Raw genomic sequence first — 19,637 nt, 5'->3', positions numbered from 1 at the left:
CGGTATGACACACAGCGACAGTTATAGTGTCAGTGGAGACACTGCACGGTATGACACACAGCGACAGCTATAGTGTCAATGGAGGCACCGCACGGTATGACACACAGTGACAGTTATAGTGTCAGTGGAGACACTGCACGGTATGACACACAGTGACAGCTATAGTGTTAGTGGAGACACTGCACGGTATGACACACAGTGACAGTTATAGTGTTAGTGGAGGCACTGCACGGTATGACACACAGCGACAGTTATAGTGTTAGTGGAGGCACGCACGGTATGACACACAGCGACAGCTATAGTGTTAGTGGAGGCACTGCACGGTATGACACACAGCGACAGCTATAGTGTTAGTGGAGGCACGCACGGTATGACACACAGCGACAGCTATAGTGTTAGTGGAGGCACTGCACGTTATGACACACAGCGACAGCTATAGTGTTAGTGGAGGCACTGCACGGTATGACACACAGCGACAGCTATAGTGTTAGTGGAGGCACTGCACGGTATGACACACAGCGACAGCTATAGTGTTAGTGGAGGCACGCACGGTATGACACACAGTGACAGCTATAGTGTTAGTGGAGGCACTGCACGGTATGACACACAGCGACAGCTATAGTGTTAGTGGAGGCACGCACGGTATGACACACAGTGACAGCTATAGTGTTAGTGGAGGCACTGCACGGTATGACACACAGCGACAGCTATAGTGTTAGTGGAGGCACTGCACGGTATGACACACAGCGACAGCTATAGTGTTAGTGGAGGCACTGCACGGTATGACACACAGCGACAGTTATAGTGTTAGTGGAGGCACGCACGGTATGACACACAGTGACAGCTATAGTGTTAGTGGAGGCACCGCACGGTATGACACACAGCGACAGTTATAGTGTTAGTGGAGGCACTGCACGGTATGACACACAGTGACAGTTATAGTGTTAGTGGAGACACCGCACGGTATGACACACAGCGACAGTTATAGTGTTAGTGGAGACACCGCACGGTATGACACACAGTGACAGCTATAGTGTTAGTGGAGACACTGCACGGTATGACACACAGTGACAGCTATAGTGTCAGTGGAGACACTGCACGGTATGACACACAGCGACAGCTATAGTGTTAGTAGAGACACCGCACGGTATGACACATAGTGACAGCTATAGTGTTAGTGGAGGCACTGCACGGTATGACACACAGTGACAGCTATAGTGTTAGTGGAGGCACTGCACGGTATGACACACAGCGACAGCTATAGTGTCAATGGAGGCACTGCACGGTATGACACACAGTGACAGTTATAGTGTTAGTGGAGGCACCGCACGGTATGACACACAGCGACAGCTATAGTGTCAGTGGAGGCACCGCACGGTATGACACACAGCGACAGTTATAGTGTCAGTGGAGACACTGCACGGTATGACACACAGCGACAGCTATAGTGTTAGTGGAGGCACCGCACGGTATGACACACAGCGACAGCTATAGTGTCAGTGGAGACACTGCACGGTATGACACACAGCGACAGTTATAGTGTCAGTGGAGGCACCGCACGGTATGAAACACAGCGACAGTTATAGTGTCAGTGGAGGCACCGCACGGTATGACACACAGCGACAGCTATAGTGTTAGTGGAGGCACTGCACGGTATGACACACAGTGACAGCTATAGTGTTAGTGGAGACACTGCACGGTATGACACACAGTGACAGCCATAGTGTTAGTGGAGGCACCGCACGGTATGACACACAGCGACAGCTATAGTGTTAGTGGAGGCACTGCACGGTATGACACACAGTGACAGCTATAGTGTTAGTGGAGGCACCGCACGGTATGACACACAGCGACAGCTATAGTGTTATTGGAGGCACCGCACGGTATGACACACAGCGACAGCTATAGTGTTAGTGGAGGCACTGCACGGTATGACACACAGTGACAGCTATAGTGTTAGTGGAGACATTGCACGGTATGACACACAGCGACAGCTATAGTGTTAGTGGAGGCACCGCACGGTATGACACACAGTGACAGCTATAGTGTTAGTGGAGGCACCGCACGGTATGACACACAATGACAGCTATAGTGTTAGTGGAGGCACCGCACGGTATGACACACAATGACAGCTATAGTGTTAGTGGAGGCACCGCACGGTATGACACACAGTGACAGCTATAGTGTTAGTGGAGACACTGCACGGTATGACACACAGTGACAGCTATAGTGTTAGTGGAGACACTGCACGGTATGACACACAGTGACAGCTATAGTGTTAGTGGAGGCACTGCACGGTATGACACACAGCGACAGCTATAGTGTTAGTGGAGACACTGCACGGTATGACACACAGTGACAGCTATAGTGTTAGTGGAGACACTGCACAGTATGACACACAGCGACAGCTATAGTGTTAGTGGAGACACTGCACGGTATGACACACAGTGACAGCTATAGTGTTAGTGGAGGCACCGCACGGTATGACACACAGTGACAGCTATAGTGTTAGTGGAGGCACCGCACGGTATGACACACAGCGACAGCTATAGTGTCAGTGGAGGCGCTGCACGGTATGACACACAGTGACAGTTATAGTGTTAGTGGAGGCACCGCACGGTATGACACACAGCGACAGCTATAATGTAAGTGGAGGCACTGCACAGTATGACACACAGCGACAGCTATAGTGTTAGTGGAGACACTGCACGGTATGACACACAGCGACAGCTATAGTGTTAGTGGAGGCACCGCACGGTATGACACACAGCGACAGCTATAGTGTTAGTGGAGACACTGCACGGTATGACACACAGCGACAGCTATAGTGTTAGTGGAGACACTGCACGGTATGACACACAGCGACAGCTATAGTGTTAATGGAGACACTGCACGGTATGACACACAGCGACAGCTATAGTGTTAGTGGAGGCACCGCACGGTATGACACACAGTGACAGTTATAGTGTCAGTGGAGGCACTGCACGGTATGACACACAGTGACAGCTATAGTGTCAGTGGAGACACTGCACGGTATGACACACAGCGACAGTTATAGTGTTAGTGGAGGCACTGCACGGTATGACACACAGCGACAGCTATAGTGTCAGTGGAGGCACTGCACGGTATGACACACAGTGACAGCTATAGTGTCAGTGGAGACACTGCACAGTATGACACACAGCGACAGCTATAGTGTTAGTGGAGGCACTGCACGGTATGACACACAGTGACAGCTATAGTGTCAGTGGAGACACCGCACGGTATGACACACAGTGACAGTTATAGTGTCAGTGGAGGCACTGCACGGTATGACACACAGTGACAGTTATAGTGTCAGTGGAGACACTGCACGGTATGACACACAGTGACAGCTATAGTGTTAGTGGAGACACTGCACGGTATGACACACAGCGACAGCTATAGTGTTAGTGGAGACACTGCACGGTATGACACACAGTGACAGTTATAGTGTTAGTGGAGGCACTGCACGGTATGACACACAGCGACAGCTATAGTGTTAGTGGAAACAGTGCACGGTATGTTTACGAGTGAGATCGCCAGCTTGTCTATCGGTAATGTCCATGTTGTAACTCGAATCATCAGATTTTGACAAGCGGATACATGTGTACATATCTGTCAGAGCCAAGGAGAAGGGTGCCTCTGTCACACATTGTCAACGTATCACACTGAAAAACATATTTCTGATCTGTGTGTCCTTTATATTTTATTTTATTTTGTTTATCACAGTTCTGGACGTTGGAAAAGCGTTGAATTAATGAAAGAAATACCAACGAACACAGGGAACTGTTGGAAGGCGTTTGTGAGACAGCCCCACATGACTGGTGCAGGCCTCTTACCGTGACTTAAAATGACCCCCCCCCCACCCCTTCTCAATGAAAAAATTTCCCTGAAATGTGTGTCCTTTATGTTTGATTCTTCGCAGGTCGTAAGTAGGTACGGCACTGAACTTCTTACAGAAATACAGGAGAACATAGGGACCAGTTGGAATGCAAAGAGAGGGGTTGAAGGTGCTATGATAAAGCTGGTTGACCTCATTATCAGTCATGTGGACACAGCTGGTTGACCTTATTATCAGTCATGTTGACACAGCTGGTTGACCTCATTATCAGTCATGTTGACACAGCTGGTTGACCTCATTATCAGTCATGTGGACACAGCTGGTTGACCTCATTATCAGTCATGTTGACACAGCTGGTTGACCTCATTATCAGTCATGTGGACACAGCTGGTTGACCTCATTATCAGTCATGTGGACACAGCTGGTTGACCTCATTATCAGTCATGTGGACACAGCTGGTTGACCTCATTATCAGTCATGTGGACACAGCTGGTTGACCTCATTATCAGTTATGTTGACACAGCTGGTTGACCTCATTATCAGTCATGTGGACACAGCTGGTTGACCTCATTATCAGTCATGTGGACACAGCTGGTTGACCTCATTATCAGTCATGTGGACACAGCTGGTTGACCTCATTATCAGTCATGTGAACACAGCTGGTTGACCTCATTATCAGTCATGTTGACACAGCTGGTTGACCTCATTATCAGTCATGTTGACACAGCTGGTTGACCTCATTATCAGTCATGTTGACACAGCTGGTTGACCTCATTATCAGTCATGTGGACACAGCTGGTTGACCTCATTATCAGTCATGTGGACACAGCTGGTTGACCTCATTATCAGTCATGTGGACACAGCTGGTTGACCTCATTATCAGTCATGTGGACACAGCTGGTTGACCTCATTATCAGTCATGTTGACACAGGTGGTTGACCTCATTATCAGTCATGTTGACACAGCTGGTTGACCTCATTATCCGTCATGTGGACACAGCTGGTTCACCTCATTATCAGTCATGTGGACACAGCTGGTTGACCTCATTATCAGTCATGTGGACACAGCTGGTTGACCTCATTATCAGTCATGTGGACACAGCTGGTTGACCTCATTATCAGTCATGTGGACATAGCTGGTTGACCTCATTACCAGTCATGTGGACACAGCTGGTTGACCTCATTATCAGTCATGTGGACACAGCTGGTTGACCTCATTATCAGTCATGTGGACACAGCTGGTTGACCTCATTATCAGTCATGTGGACACAACTGGTTGACCTCATTACCAGTCATGTGGATACAGCTTGTTGACCTCATTACCAGTCATGTGGACACAGCTGGTTGACCTCATTATCAGTCATGTGGACACAGCTGGTTGACCTCATTATCAGTCATGTGGACACAGCTGGTTGACCTCATTATCAGTCATGTTGACACAGCTGGTTGACCTCATTATCAGTCATGTGGACACAGCTGGTTGACCTCATTATCAGTCATGTGGACACAGCTGGTTGACCTCGTTATCAGTCATGTGGACACAGCTGGTTGACCTCATTATCATTCATGTGGACACAGCTGGTTGACCTCATTATCAGTCATGTTGACACAGGTGGTTGACCTCATTATCATTCATGTGGACACAGCTGGTTGACCTCATTATCATTCATGTGGACACAGCTGGTTGACCTCATTATCAGTCATGTGGACACAGCTGGTTGACCTCATTATCAGTCATGTGGACACAGCTGGTTGACCTCATTATCAGTCATGTTGACACAGGTGGTTGACCTCATTATCAGTCATGTTGACACAGCTGGTTGACCTCATTATCCGTCATGTGGACACAGCTGGTTGACCTCATTATCAGTCATGTGGACACAGCTGGTTGACCTCATTATCAGTCATGTGGACACAGCTGGTTGACCTCATTATCCGTCATGTGGACACAGCTGGTTGACCTCATTATCAGTCATGTTGACACAGCTGGTTGACCTCATTATCAGTCATGTGGACACAGCTGGTTGACCTCATTATCAGTCATGTGGACATAGCTGGTTGACCTCATTATCAGTCATGTGGACACAGCTGGTTGACCTCATTATCAGTCATGTGGACACAGCTGGTTGACCTCATTATCAGTCATGTGGACACAGCTGGTTGACCTCATTATCAGTCATGTTGACACAGCTGGTTGACCTCATTATCAGTCATGTTGACACAGCTGGTTGACCTCATTATCAGTCATGTGGACACAGCTGGTTGACCTCATTATCAGTCATGTGGACACAGCTGGTTGACCTCATTATCAGTCATGTGGACACAGCTGGTTGACCTCATTATCAGTCATGTGGACACAGCTGGTTGACCTCATTATCAGTCATGTGGACACAGCTGGTTGACCTCATTATCAGTCATGTGGACACAGCTGGTAACACCGTCAGTGTTCTTTTTGTGGACTGTTCGTCCGCTTTTAATACAGTACTGTACAATACAATACAGTACAATACAATACAATACAATACAATACAATACAAAACAATACAGTACAATACAATACAATACAATACAATACAATACAATACAATACAATACAGTACAGTACAGTACAACTCCCAGTAAACATTTAGGGTGCGCCGCGCATGCGCCGCGCATGCACCATACACCTGCGCCGCGCATGCGCCTCATGGAACTTTGGCGCATGCGCCTCAGTCAATACTATGATCGTCCACTAGTCGACGCGGCGCATGCGTATATGGTGCGCCTGACCATCGCGTGACCATGCCTGGAGCAGGTGACATGCATGCTAGAAGTCGATGCGGCACATGCGCGTATGGTGCGCCTGACCATGCATGGAGCAGGTGATATGCATGCTACAAGTAGGTGATATGCATGTTAGAAGTCGTCGAGACGTCGACGCGGCGCATGCGTATATGGTGCGCCTGACCATCGCGTGACCATGCCTGGAGCAGGTGACATGCATGCTAGAAGTCGATGCAGCACATGCGCGTATGGTGCGCCTGACCATGCATGGAGCAGGTGATATGCATGCTACAAGTAGGTGATATGCATGTTAGAAGTCGTCGAGGCGCATGTATATATGGTGCGCCTGACCATCGCGTGACCATGCCTGGAGCAGGTGACATGCATGGTAGAAGTCGACGCGGCACATGCGTGTATGGTGCGCCTGACCAAGCATGGAGCAGGTGATATGCATGTTAGAAGTCGTTGAGATGCGTATATGGAGCAGGTGATTGTGTCAGCAGCAAGTGAGATGCAAGCTGGTAGAATGTGAAAGGCTGACTTTTTTCATGCACAAATGGATGACATTTGCTGATATGTCTTTACATTTTATACATTGATCCACACACACACACAAACCACGCAATTCTACATACCAAATATTTCAACAGCAAATTCAACATTTGTGATAACTTTTAATTATTGTTAAAATAATCAATGTGACAATGAAAAACAAATAATTGAGCAGAAGTCAACATCCATGTCAGAGGTTTATCATCCTTTCATTGACCGACATACAATGGTCGCCGCTATTGAAGCCACTTTGTCTAGGTCGTTGTTGTTGAAATGATGCTCAACGCCCACAGAGACGGTTGTCTTTTAGGGGCGGGGACTGGGGGAAAGGAAGACCCATGTCTAACACTAAACTGAACTACCAAACTGATAGCAGCAGTAAGATGGACAGCGAAAATGGCCTAGCTGTTAATCTTTGAACGTGTACTGACAGTGGGCCACTCGAGAATGGAACGCAAAACAGACCGCCAGTTAATAAAGCTGCCAGTTAATAAAGCTGCCGCTTCTCAAAGCCACTTTGTCTTGGTCCCAAGGTCGCTTTATTAAGCGACGACCACTGTATATGCAAATATTAAAAAGCTTGGCCGTCACACGAGTTAAACAAATTAACAATGAAACGCAGGGCGATTCTGTCAAAATAATCAATACAAATCTTCACGACTCAAGTCGGAACCAATCCGAGCAAATTATTATTATTAGCATTGCTTAACGTCTAGCCGACTACGGAGAGCCTTCTCAAGACGTCCCCACGCTGCCAACTAAAAAACAACAAAAAACATCATTGGAGGTATGTCACTAGCCCCATAGATGAAGCAAGTTTACATGGCCATAAAATTGGGAGGCGCTGGAAACGTTGAGGTAGTATCCTCTATTTTTGGAAACCAGGTTAAAAAAAGAAGTATAAAAGGAATTAAGATACATTTATGCTTCCCATAAATCAATTTATGTTCCAAAGTGTTTTTGGAGAAGAAACAAGTTGGTAAGCATTACCAAAATTTTACACTGTTTACATTGAAGTTTGAACATACATCAGTCGCTTGCCTCAAAACTCACATCGGTCACTCACTACAATCTCACACAGACCGCTCATTCAAGCAAACTTCCATATCTTCTGATTCACACACATAACATCAAAACCTCGAATGAAGTTTCTGTCGCTGAATTTATTTTTCAGCGACTACTTTTGCCATAGCAAAAGATCGTTGTCATATAATGACTATCAAACAATAACAATGCAAAATGGAAATACATGTGAAAAGGTAATGTAGTTTAGTGCACTGGTTGACTAGAAAGGATAATGCTTGTTGTTCCAGTCACTAAACACACAGGTAAAAAAAAACCACACATCAAGTGGGTTGTCACATCCATTTGGTAATACTAGTTACAAAAAAGAATACATGTGGAAAATTGCAATGCTGATTAGTGGACGGTTTGACTAGAACGCACACTGCTTGTATCGTTCCCATCCTAAAAACAAACGTAAAAACCCAACCCCTCAAATGGGTTGACACATCAAACACAATATACAAAAAGAAGAAAAATGGTTTATCAACATGTGAAAAAAGGTACCAGTTCTAAAATAAGCAGCGGTAAAAGCCTTGCTCAATTTAGTTGAGGTAGAAAACTCCCCTTAGCAATCGATGAGTCACCTAATGTACCCTCACCAACTGCCAGTTGAAATTAACACCACTTTAAATTGACCAATGTCCTTCACAACTGTTAGGTGGAAGGTGGGGTGGAGGAGGAAAATATTTCAGAGCTGGGTTACAAACTGCTAATTTAAAACCACTAATTCAAATCAATCATAAGTCTCATCTCAATTTTAACCTTGTAATACACATGAATTTTTTTCTAAAACGTTAAACATTGCATCCAAAGAGACATCAGCAAACAACTTCTTCAAACTATCGACATTAAAATGTCTCGCTCTAAAATCTATCAAATCGGCACAAGATATCAAAATATGCTAACTTGTAAACATCTCCCCAATCGTCTTTCACTTATCTCGGCTACAGTTAACATCATTCTCAATCAAAACTGAAAACACTAAGTTTCGTTTATTGATTGAAGCCTATTTAAAACAAATATCTTCTTGCTGCGTGTTTTATTGTTAATTGATTGAATGCATGAAAGCAAACTTGCGAGTCCGAGTATTTTTTTTGAGTATATTTTTAAGAGCTTCAAACACATGAGGTAATAGTAGTTAAGTAACCATATACAGTCAAAATGCCAAGGCACACAGGTTGATGTTTGGAAAACATTCGAACAGATTTGAATTGTTTTACCCCAGCTGATCATAATTTCTGACTCGGGCTCTGTATGGGATTAACATTTTTACTTCAGGCTTTTCAGCCTATCAGGACCTGGGGAAATCACTACCTTTAAATAGAGACAAATTAACAATTCTCAACTATACAAAAAAAGTCATGATCAAGCAGAATACAAAACAAATTATCAAAACATTATTACACACGAAGTAGAGGAAGGAAAAATTACCTGTGCACATTGTTGTTCACGAAAACCAGCACACAATAACATTCAAGAGTACACTAAATAGACGACACACTGAATTATTGGCGATCAAACTAACTTGAGATGACAGGCACTCGTACATACTCCACCAACGCACAACTTGACTGAATTCTCGCTGACAAAAACCGCGACAGTGTTGCGGTTTCCCACATTTCCATGAGAATGTTGTTCCGAAATCAATATATCTTTCTCTAAAACACACACACAGCCGATCATCGACTCCGACTACAAAGGAAGATGTGTTATTAACAAGATAGCGAGTGAGGTCATTTGAGTTATCAGTGGCGTCCCTGGAATCTTGGTAGCTTTCACCCCAGTGGTGAAGTCATGTATGGCCCAATGAGAGTGAGGGTTTCATTCAACGGAAATATTTAACGTCTGCGATGTGAAAAAACGAAAGCCAAACGCTTTTCTTCTTCCGATGTCACTCGAAAAGTTTGATTTCAGTGTATAGCCAAGGAGTGAAAGTGACGAGGGACAAAATGCATCATTGAAACCACTACGTGGTAAGCAGTATTTCGTTTCGTGAAGTAGGTTCGACGGTACATCAGTCCACAATTTCAGTCGGTGCAGGCTTTTTTGTCGACAACCCTGCCCTCTTCTTCGCATTGCGGAAAAACGCCTTCAAGCCTTCCTTGATGTCGTCGTTCGATGAACTGGCAGTGTTTTTGTTGAGGCGAACTGCTTCTGCAACACAAAAAGAAGTTGTTGAAACGAATGGAAGGGCATGAAACTGGTAACATTCGCCCTGAGGTGCAATCTGGTCAGGAAATTAGCCAGTTGTACCGGAGTCGGATCTAAAGGATCAAATGACTGTTGGCGACAAACGCCCAACGATGCCATCGGCAGAGTACAGGGAGTTAGTACTCTAGCTGCCGTTTGGCCTTCAGAACTAACTTTACTGCATCGGACCCATTGTCGCGTTGCCTGACGGAACCACGTGCCCAGATGAATAATCTGACCGTAGTCCGACAACTCGCATCCGTAGCGCGCGTTGGAGGCCGTTTGAACACCCGTGCTAACAGAAGCAGGGTTTGAACACCCGTGCTAACAGAAGCAGGGAGGCCATGGACTCCATTTGGCCGAGCAGGCTTAGCAACACGCGGTAGGACGTTGATCGCGACGACCGTAATCGACAGACGCGCGCACGGTCAATGAACGGATCCGTTCTTGGGTGGGACGCACGGTGTATTGTACCGTGTCGATCCACATCCTGAGATAGTCAAACGTTTGCATGGGTTCCAGTTTCGATTTCACGGTGTTGATCTAGAACCCCAGCAGACGACTTCTCGAGCACCCTGTCCATGTGCTTTCGGCACGCGGACGGGGTGGAGGCAAAAGTCAACCAGTCGTCCAGGTACATCCGTAGCCGGACACCGTGGATTCTGATTAGCGCAGCCAACTCTCATGGTCACCTTTGTGAAAATCAGGGGAGCCAGGGAGAGGGTTGGCACCTATGGATAGGCCTATTTACATAGAGATTTCAAAGGTGTGTGACACTGTTTCGAGGTTATCACCCCTGATGGAAATGCACCGGAGCACTCTAGGTCACCGCAAACATGTCTCCTGTGCAGTGACCTAGAGTGTGCCAATGCATTTCCATTATTAGGGGAGATAACCACAAAACAATATCACACCTTTGATATCTTAATCTGAATAGGCCTATTCTGACTTACCCGTGCGTCTCAGGCAGTCTTGTTCATGAGAAGAAGAAAAAGTTTGGTACACTCACTACAAACCACACTGTGCAGTCGTGTGCCTCTGAACCGCTTCCTGTCCACTGTCCCGTCCCAGCAGTTGAGGGTAGCGACTTGCCTGGACATCAACGTCCCCATGATGGACCAGATTGTCTGTTGGAGATTCTCTCCCCCAACAAACATGAGTTCATTCAACTGAAACAATACCCGATTAGTGTTAAGATATCTGATGTCAGGCATACAGGATAATAAACAAGAACAAAATTAATGTGCAAACACAACAGATCAGGACAAAGGAAGGGTAAAGTACAATTTGTCCACAAATGTGCTGTAGTAGCAGAGAAGATAGTTTATAGGACTGCCAATGACAAGACTAAACTTACTTTTAAAAATAGAAAAAACATTAAACAGTGTGTTCCAATCCATCAATGGTTCTTTTACTTTAGAAGTGCACCAAACAAAAGCTAATCACAAGAAAGTAGGCAGCGGTAGGGTATAAATGACTTATTCGGTTAAAAAAAAGGCTAAGACAATTTCCTCAACGATGCCAGACATGCAGCAAGTGGAGCAGTGCCTCCGTGTCCTGATGTTGGCCGTGCAGCTGTACCTCAAAAAAATATGTTGGGGGTCGCTTGTGAAACAGATTTGATGTCCCTTTTGTCCAATTTAAACTTACAAGCAGTTTCTCGTTCGCGGGAGAGTCCAGGAACTCTTCCAAGTCATTAACAGCAGATTGACGCTCCAGGGGCAGTCGGAAATCCTCTGGCAGGGCGGCCTCAACCCTGTTGCCCCCTTCATGACCCTGCATCCTGACCTGCACCGATTGCAGCTGGCGCTGAACATTTTTGACGTGCGACATCAGCTCCACAAGGAGTTTATGGTTTTTCATCACCAAGGCTGCAAAATAAACGGAAAAATATGTCACTGAAATTCTTACCCCCCAAATTTGTTTCCCCACTCGCAAAAATAAATCATTATCGCCGGGGGGGTGGGGGTAGTGGGGATTCTTTTTATTTTTGTTTACACACTCACACACTAAATATCACCTAGCTACAACAATAACACACGTGGACATTTCATTTTCTTTCTCTTGCTGTCAAAAGGCCCCTTCCAGAATAATCATCATCGCCAGATGTTTTATTGACCAGGGCGGATCTTATAATTTGTAATCTGCCTATTTCTTTTTGGATTTTTTGTCTCGCTGCAGCTTTACCATCAACCACTTTCCAAACATTTATATACATACACTGCATATAAATATAAAAATCACGATCACGGAAAAAAGGGAGGAAACCGATTTTTAAAAAGGAGGAACATTTTGAAAAAAGGAGGAAATCCTCCTAAAGGAGGACAATTCCCATGTATGACGTGAAATCTTCATTACAGTTACACGAGAAAGGAAATAAACAAATCAGGAAACAAAGGCAGTATAGCAACTTAGAAAAATAAATAAAATAACAATAATGCGACGGGATCGCAGAGATGCACCCTCATGAACACCCCGCTAAAACCAGAAGTGACGTCATAATGAAAATCTCGGAAGTGATTTCATCAACCCCATAGCACTCCTGACCCCATCCCGATTAATTCTATGTGTCACAATACCATATTCATTATTGAGACAATTTTGTAAAACCGGAAAGGACATCAAACCGGAAGAGACATCACCTAATTTTATTTGCCCAATATGATAGCCTTCTCTTGGGTATGTGTTAAAAAGGGTTTGACTTAAATATTTAAAACGGTTTGACAGACATCAATAATAAAGTGTTTTGGGTTTTAACCTGGGTTAGGGTTAGTAACCAGGGTTAGAGTTATTGTTAACCTGTGAAACACCTGTATCCCTTACGCAGTGTCACGATGAAATGTCCCAGCAACTTTCATTCAAATACCATTGCTAGTTTCGGAGATATACGGTACCAATAATAAAGTAAAGCCACTAAGTTGGACATGCAGACAGACACGCACACAAACAGACAATCAAAACAATATGCCCCCTCCGGGTGCATAATAAGTCAAGCTATGACACTAGCGTTGGCAATTAACCCATGTTGGTTGTGTGACTGAAAAGCTGCATAGTTAAAACTCACACGAATCAGAATGTCCCTGTCCAGTTGTCCCTGGCAGTGAGCTCTCGTAGCTTGACTGGCTGACTCGAATGGGCGACCGTGAGGATCTGCTACGGTGCCTGGGTGAGTCCCGGAGCCTAGACGAGTCCCGGTGCTTAGACGAGTACCGGTAGCTGGACGAGTCCCGCTGCCTGGACGAGTCCCGCTGCCTGGACGAGTGCCGGAGCCTGGACGAGTCCCAGTGCCTGGGCGAGTCAATGTAACTGGGCGAGTTCCAGCGCCTGGACGAGTTGCTGTGACTGGGCGAGTCCTGGTGCCTGGGCGAGCCACTGTGACTGGGCGAGTCCCGGCGCCTGGGCGAGCCACTGTGACTGGGCGAGTCCCGGCGCCTGGGCAAGCCACTGTGACTGGGCGAGTCGCGGTGCCTGGGCGAGCCACTGTGACTGGGCGAGTCCCGGTTTTTGGTTGAGTCACCGGGCCTTGATGACGACCTCTCACTGTGCGGCGCAGGGGGGGGCACCACCTCCGATGCTGGGCGTAGATCACCTGAAGATCTACCTGTCGCAGTCGAAGTTAACTGCGAAAGGGAGGGTGTCACATCTGAAGCTGGAGAAAAAAAAAGATTTTTGGTTAAGGCCTAAAAGAAAAAATTGTCTTTACGGTGTCCCGACCGACCCTATTATTTTGGGCCGACCCTAATTTTGTTTGCCATGGTCACAGACGTTTCAGACCTCAGCCCCCCAAAAATCCGACCTACCTAAACTTTTTTTTGGCCTGTTACCGGAAACAGACTATTTTCTTTTAGGCCTAAATTATGTATGTACTCGGACTCCTTTACACTCACTTTTTTTTGTAAATGCCGATAAGGAAAAGTGAAAATCCAACCCCCCCCTTCCCCCCGCCCTTTGGTCCAATTAAAAAAGGCCTGCATGGTTACATCTATCATTATGCACATTTCAAAATGGCCCTGATGATTTTCATTCGCCACAATGACAAAACATTTTTCAATTCAAAAAAGGTTTAGGGTCGGCGGGAAAACGTACGTAGGGTCGGGTTACAGGAAACATGCACCTTTTTTTTTTGGCCTAATGAGAATGTTGCAGTGGTGTTAACCCACCTTGTTTTAGATAACTATTAAAGGAGAAAGAATGAGACATGTCAATTGTAATGATTGTACGAAGAGTAAATAGAAATATTTATACGAACCAGATTGCTCAATCTCTTCACCGCCTGTTTCGTCGCCACTTTCACAAAATCTTGGCCTGGAATTTAAAACAATCCAATAATTTAAAGATTAATAGCATCACAAAATGAGCAACAACATGTATAGTCCATTTAGTCTGAACTTGCCCATATCATATCACTCCCTGTAGGCTAAATAGTTTTATTTGGAACTACCATTCTAAATTTTGAAGCAGAGAATTTACTCAAACATCTACATAGTTATTTGTTCTATCACAGGAGCCAACAGGTTGCATCATTATCATTCAAGTGATGTCGCCGATGCTTTCGTTAGCTGTGGCTGACCACAGGACCTTGGGGACATTCGGCAAGTTAACGCAGAAAGAAGTTATACAAAGAGTGTCACTTCGCTATCAATTTGGCCTTTTTATTCGGTACTCGTTGTCGTTTGGCTGACAATGTGACATGCATGTTTTCACCCAATCACAAACGAGTACCTAGTAACAATTAAGGCCATATTGATGGCGAAGTGACACTCCTTGTATAACTTCTCTACTCTAGCCTGCTCAACGTCCCCAAGATCCTGTGGGCTGACACTGACACTTTGCTGTGGTTGGCGGCTTGAAATCGAAACCGAAAGTAAAAAGAAAATTCAACATGAAATGGCTGGCAGAGTTTTCATGGTGTGAGCTCAAGGATGGGAATCATCATGGAATATTGCTCAGTCTGCCTCAAATTTTCACATGTTGAGTTATTTGATCTTGTCATTGCAGATATATCCTGCTGTTTAGTGTTGTGTTCATTTTGTTTCTCATTTGATTTTCCCTTGTTCCAGTGATTTACCAAAACCCACTAGTCAGTTGGCATACATGATAATTTTATTTCAATACTTTGACTCATATACTAGTAGTCTCATATACTAGCCATTGATAGCAGTTACTATTACATTTCTTGTCATTGTTGACAGTTCTGAAAGTGCATCTTTTACTTCCTTCTTGTTTCCTTTGCAGGTGTTTTGTTTTACATGTATGTTGTTGTGGGTGACATATTATATGTGTGCGTTTTGACTTGTTACGTAAAAAGTAACTATCTCGGTGTCGTCTTCTTCATTGGCAGTGATACTAGACAGAACTGGTTGTAGTACTATGCTTAGAAAGTAAATAACGTTTTAACCAAGGCCCACAACATTTAGCATGCAAATTCTGTTCAGAATGTCTTCACGGTCAAAATGAGATAAAACATTTAACGTTTACACACAAGTCACATGTACAACTTTGAGAAAAATCCTACATAAAATATGACCCCCTAAAATTCCAAATGACCGAGATATTTTGACAGGGGGTCATCATGACTCCCACTCCCAGATTTGAATCTTACATGGAGCCCTGGTCAAGGTTATATTTGTAGACTTGGTCAGCTGACAAACAGAATGTTTTTGTGGCTCGACCACCTTGTTTGATGATACGATGCACTGATGATACAAAGCTGCTAATTATACTGTAATAGGTATGTGTGTTGATAATGTTTCCTGTAAAATTACCAAATATATTCATTAATTTACATACCGTTTTGCAGACACCTTCCGTCTGCTTTTTCTAATTCCGTCCTCATTGTCTGAATTTAGAGCACTTGACGAAAAGACGTCAGTGTGATCCTCTGCCGTCTTCATCCGTTGGCAGACTGTCTCATAGTCATCTGCAACAACAGAAAGCTCATGTTTTATCACAATAGCCGGGCAGTGTCTTATGAGGGTCAGTGATGCTAAGAATAGATTTTACAGCAGAGTGAGAGTCCCACCGACTTTCATTTTCAAAATTGAAAATATGATGGCTGTAGTGCGTCAGTATAACAACATTTCAATAGTATAAGGCAAACAACAAAGAATGTTTGATTAGGGTAACATGGCCAAAAATGAAATAGGGTCGGTCGGTAGCCCCCCCCCCCCCCCCCAATAAAATGTATATAAAGGCTGAGTTTTCAAGGGAGGTTAATCCTACTGCTTAATCACCTCCCGTATGGTGCGCGTGTTCAATTTTCATTGTGTATGATACTATGAAGCCCCAAACGTCTCTCGGTATTTTTTTGGTTTGTTTGCCAAATGTTGAAAAAAGTGTTAGGATCGCAAGGAAAAAATAGGGTCGGTCGGGCTACCATAATCAAACTTTTTGTTTTTTTACCTAAACACCCCCAGTGTTAGGACTTCCTCAGTACAAAGACCTGATTTCTAGAAACATTTCTTTCCTTCATAGAGTCATCAAACGTTAAGAGTTTGCATCAACCACATTTCAAACATTTAAAAACAAAGTAAAAATTTTTTTTTTCGATCACAATTTATTTTCCGCGATCTCAAGAAGAAGAAACAAGTCGCGTAAGGCGAAAATACAACATTTAGTCAAGTAGCTGTCGAACTCACAGAATGAAACTGAACGCAATGCAACGCAGCAAGACCGTATACTCGTAGTCCACCGCTCACGGCATAGGCAGTGAAATTGACAAGAAGAGCGGGGTAGTAGTTGCGCTAAGAAGGATAGCACGCTTTTCTGTACCTCTCTTTGTTTTAACTCTCTGAGCGTGTTTTTAATCCAAACATATCATATCTATATGTTTTTTGAATCAGCAAATGATGGAGAATAAGATAAATGTAAATTTGGATCATTTTATAAATTCTTATTTTTTTTTTTACAATTTTCAGATTTTTAATGACCAAAGTCATTAATTAATTTTTAAGCCACCAAGCTGGAATGCAATACCGAAGTCCGGGCTTCGTCGAAGATTACTTGACCAAAATTTCAACCAATTTGGTTGAAAAATGAGGGCGTGACAGTGCCGCCTCAACTTTCACGAAAAGCCGGATATGACGTCATCAAAGACATTTATCAAAAAAATCGTTCGGGGATTTCATACCCAGGAACTCTCATGTCAAATTTCATAAAGATCGGTCCAGTAATTAGTCTGAATCGCTCTACACACACACACACATGCACATACACCACGACCCTCGTTTCGATTCCCCCTCGATGTTAAAATATTTAGTCAAAACTTGACTAAATATAAAAAGGAGGACAATTGTCATGTATATATATATATAAGAAATATGAAAAGACACTTACCATTCCAGTAAATTAAGTTAATTGGATACGCTTTCCAGTCTGCCTTTGGAGTTTCTCTTTTCTTCACAGCACTCCTGAGTTTGTCACTCCTGTATGGCGGCCAGGCACAGCACTGGTTCCCCTCTCTCCACACTCCAGGTATCACCGCAATTTCTTGTGTGTCTTGGAATTCAACCAAGTAGTAACTCTGCATAAATAGTTTGACTATTTGATTGTGTGACAGTGAAAGTGAAACATACTGGTATATATGTAGCCATTTACTACTAATACTAGCACAGTGAATAAGAATCTTGCAGGTTTTACGTTTGTGTATTACCCAACATAAAAATTACGTATTTGACCGAGAGTGGAAGTTTTATTTGTATAATATCAACTGGAAACTGGTAATCTTCCAGTAGGTATTAATTTAGTTTTACTAAAGCCTGCTGGGACACAAGTAATGGGTTAGTGCATTTGTAAACAGGAATCGCTTGACAAGTGGCCCCCTTCATCCCCCCCTTCCTCGTCCTGATATGGCTCTGCGTAGTCGGCTGGACGTTAAGCAACAAATAAACAAACAAACAAAATTGGTCATGCAATAAGAGTGAGAATGTTCAGACTTATAACATTTCAAGAAAAACAACAACATATAAATGCTGTGCCGTGGTCAACTGGACAAAAGCTTCTACACGCCGACCCAGTACATTTCAAAGCCAACTACTGTACACTTATCTCCTTTATTTACAAACTTAATTGTACTACTGGTATCTCGATCAACCACTACTTTGAATATAAATGTATGTACAACCCACAGGTCTACGTAACATATTATGCATTGACTCGCCAAGAAAACAAGCAATACTGGGCTCCAGCCTTGGATCGTGGGTTAGGGAGTTGCATGTGGTCATATTCCTTATTGAAACTTTACTGACAGTAACCGACATGCCTCGGTCTAGCAACAAGTCACAATGTTACAAGCTAGTACAGCCTGAGATCACAGACTTCTTATCGCCTGAGGCTCTCTCTAACATCGCGGTATAATCTAACTCTATGCCTTGGACACTGTACAGCACCCTGCATTATGGACTGGCTCATAACGAGGTATCACAAGTGAGTTTACTCCCCTGTCTGAGTAGAGAAAAGCAGAAACAAGATCTTCGGGATCTCTAGTGAACTTTTCACTGATGCAAAAGAGGCATCAGAACATGTTTGTTCTTGTATGGCAGCTGAACAAGCTTACATGTCAACTCTTTCAAGGGTGCAATTTCAAGAGTGTCACTTAATCGGTCAACAAGAACAATACCAACTTGCATAGAACACAAAGGCTCCCTGAAAAAGTCGCCAACCTGTTGAAATCTCTCAAACAATATGTAAGTCTCACCACCTTTCTTTGAAACGATATTTCTGACAAGAGCATACTTTCTGTCAATCAAAACACAGTTGTTACCACGGTTGACAGAAATCAAACAATCCTTATTGACCTTTACTTGCTTGAACTGAGAGTATGCAGCAAATTGAGGTGGGCAGGGACCCAAAAAATGTTCCATCTTTGGACCAAGACTTTCATCTTGCTTTCGATTTGGAACATATTTGGCGCTCTTCCTCTCAGACAATCTGCGTATTACTTGTTGCAACGGAGATTTCCCACCTCGAACAAGCCTCTTAAGTTGCCCCAGAAAGCTCTCAAAAGGAAAAGCAGAATATGAATCCAAAGGACCAAACCTCCTCACATCATCTGCCAAGTGAACCAGACCATGCACATTATACACAAAAGTGTCTCGGCCATACAGAACCCCCATCCTTGACACAAACAACTGAAGAAGTTGTTCTGCGTACGCAATATACCTTTCTGTGTTCAATTTTGGGTCAACAAGACACAAGATACCCACAAA

General features: G+C 44.1%; 2 protein-coding genes across 6 annotated transcripts in view; one reads left to right on the top strand and one right to left on the bottom strand.

The window, feature by feature from the left end:
• The window catches only part of LOC138974336 (mitochondrial import receptor subunit TOM70-like), a 554,410-nt gene that overhangs the window by 391,471 nt on the left and 143,302 nt on the right, over positions 1 to 19,637 (top strand). The window lies entirely within an intron of this gene.
• On the bottom strand, positions 6,497 to 18,438 carry LOC138974328 (clumping factor B-like). The gene is made up of 7 exons (XM_070347050.1): positions 17,767 to 18,438; positions 16,222 to 16,351; positions 14,681 to 14,736; positions 13,496 to 14,080; positions 12,082 to 12,302; positions 11,441 to 11,600; positions 6,497 to 10,395 (listed from the first exon to the last, which is right to left on the bottom strand). Exons 1-7 carry the CDS (start codon positions 17,957 to 17,959, stop codon positions 10,256 to 10,258), a joined length of 1,485 nt encoding a protein of 494 aa, XP_070203151.1. The 5' UTR covers positions 17,960 to 18,438; the 3' UTR covers positions 6,497 to 10,255.

The sequence above is a fragment of the Littorina saxatilis genome, linkage group LG8 (genome assembly GCF_037325665.1).
Source record: "Littorina saxatilis isolate snail1 linkage group LG8, US_GU_Lsax_2.0, whole genome shotgun sequence".
NCBI classification, from domain to species: domain Eukaryota; kingdom Metazoa; phylum Mollusca; class Gastropoda; order Littorinimorpha; family Littorinidae; genus Littorina; species Littorina saxatilis.
The sequence above is the reverse complement of the archived record's forward strand: the minus strand, read 5'-3'. Positions and strand labels throughout refer to the sequence as shown.

Coding starts and splice junctions, on each gene's coding strand:
- LOC138974328 (XM_070347050.1), bottom strand. CDS start 17,959: ATGCAGAGTTACTACTTGGTTGAATTCCAAGACACACAAGAAATTGCG. Junction 12,303..13,495: donor ACAGGGACATTCTGATTCGT/GTGAGTTTTAAC, acceptor TTTATTTTGCAG/CCTTGGTGATGAAAAACCAT. Junction 10,396..11,440: donor ACTGCACAGTGTGGTTTGTA/GTGAGTGTACCA, acceptor TTTGTGTTGCAG/AAGCAGTTCGCCTCAACAAA.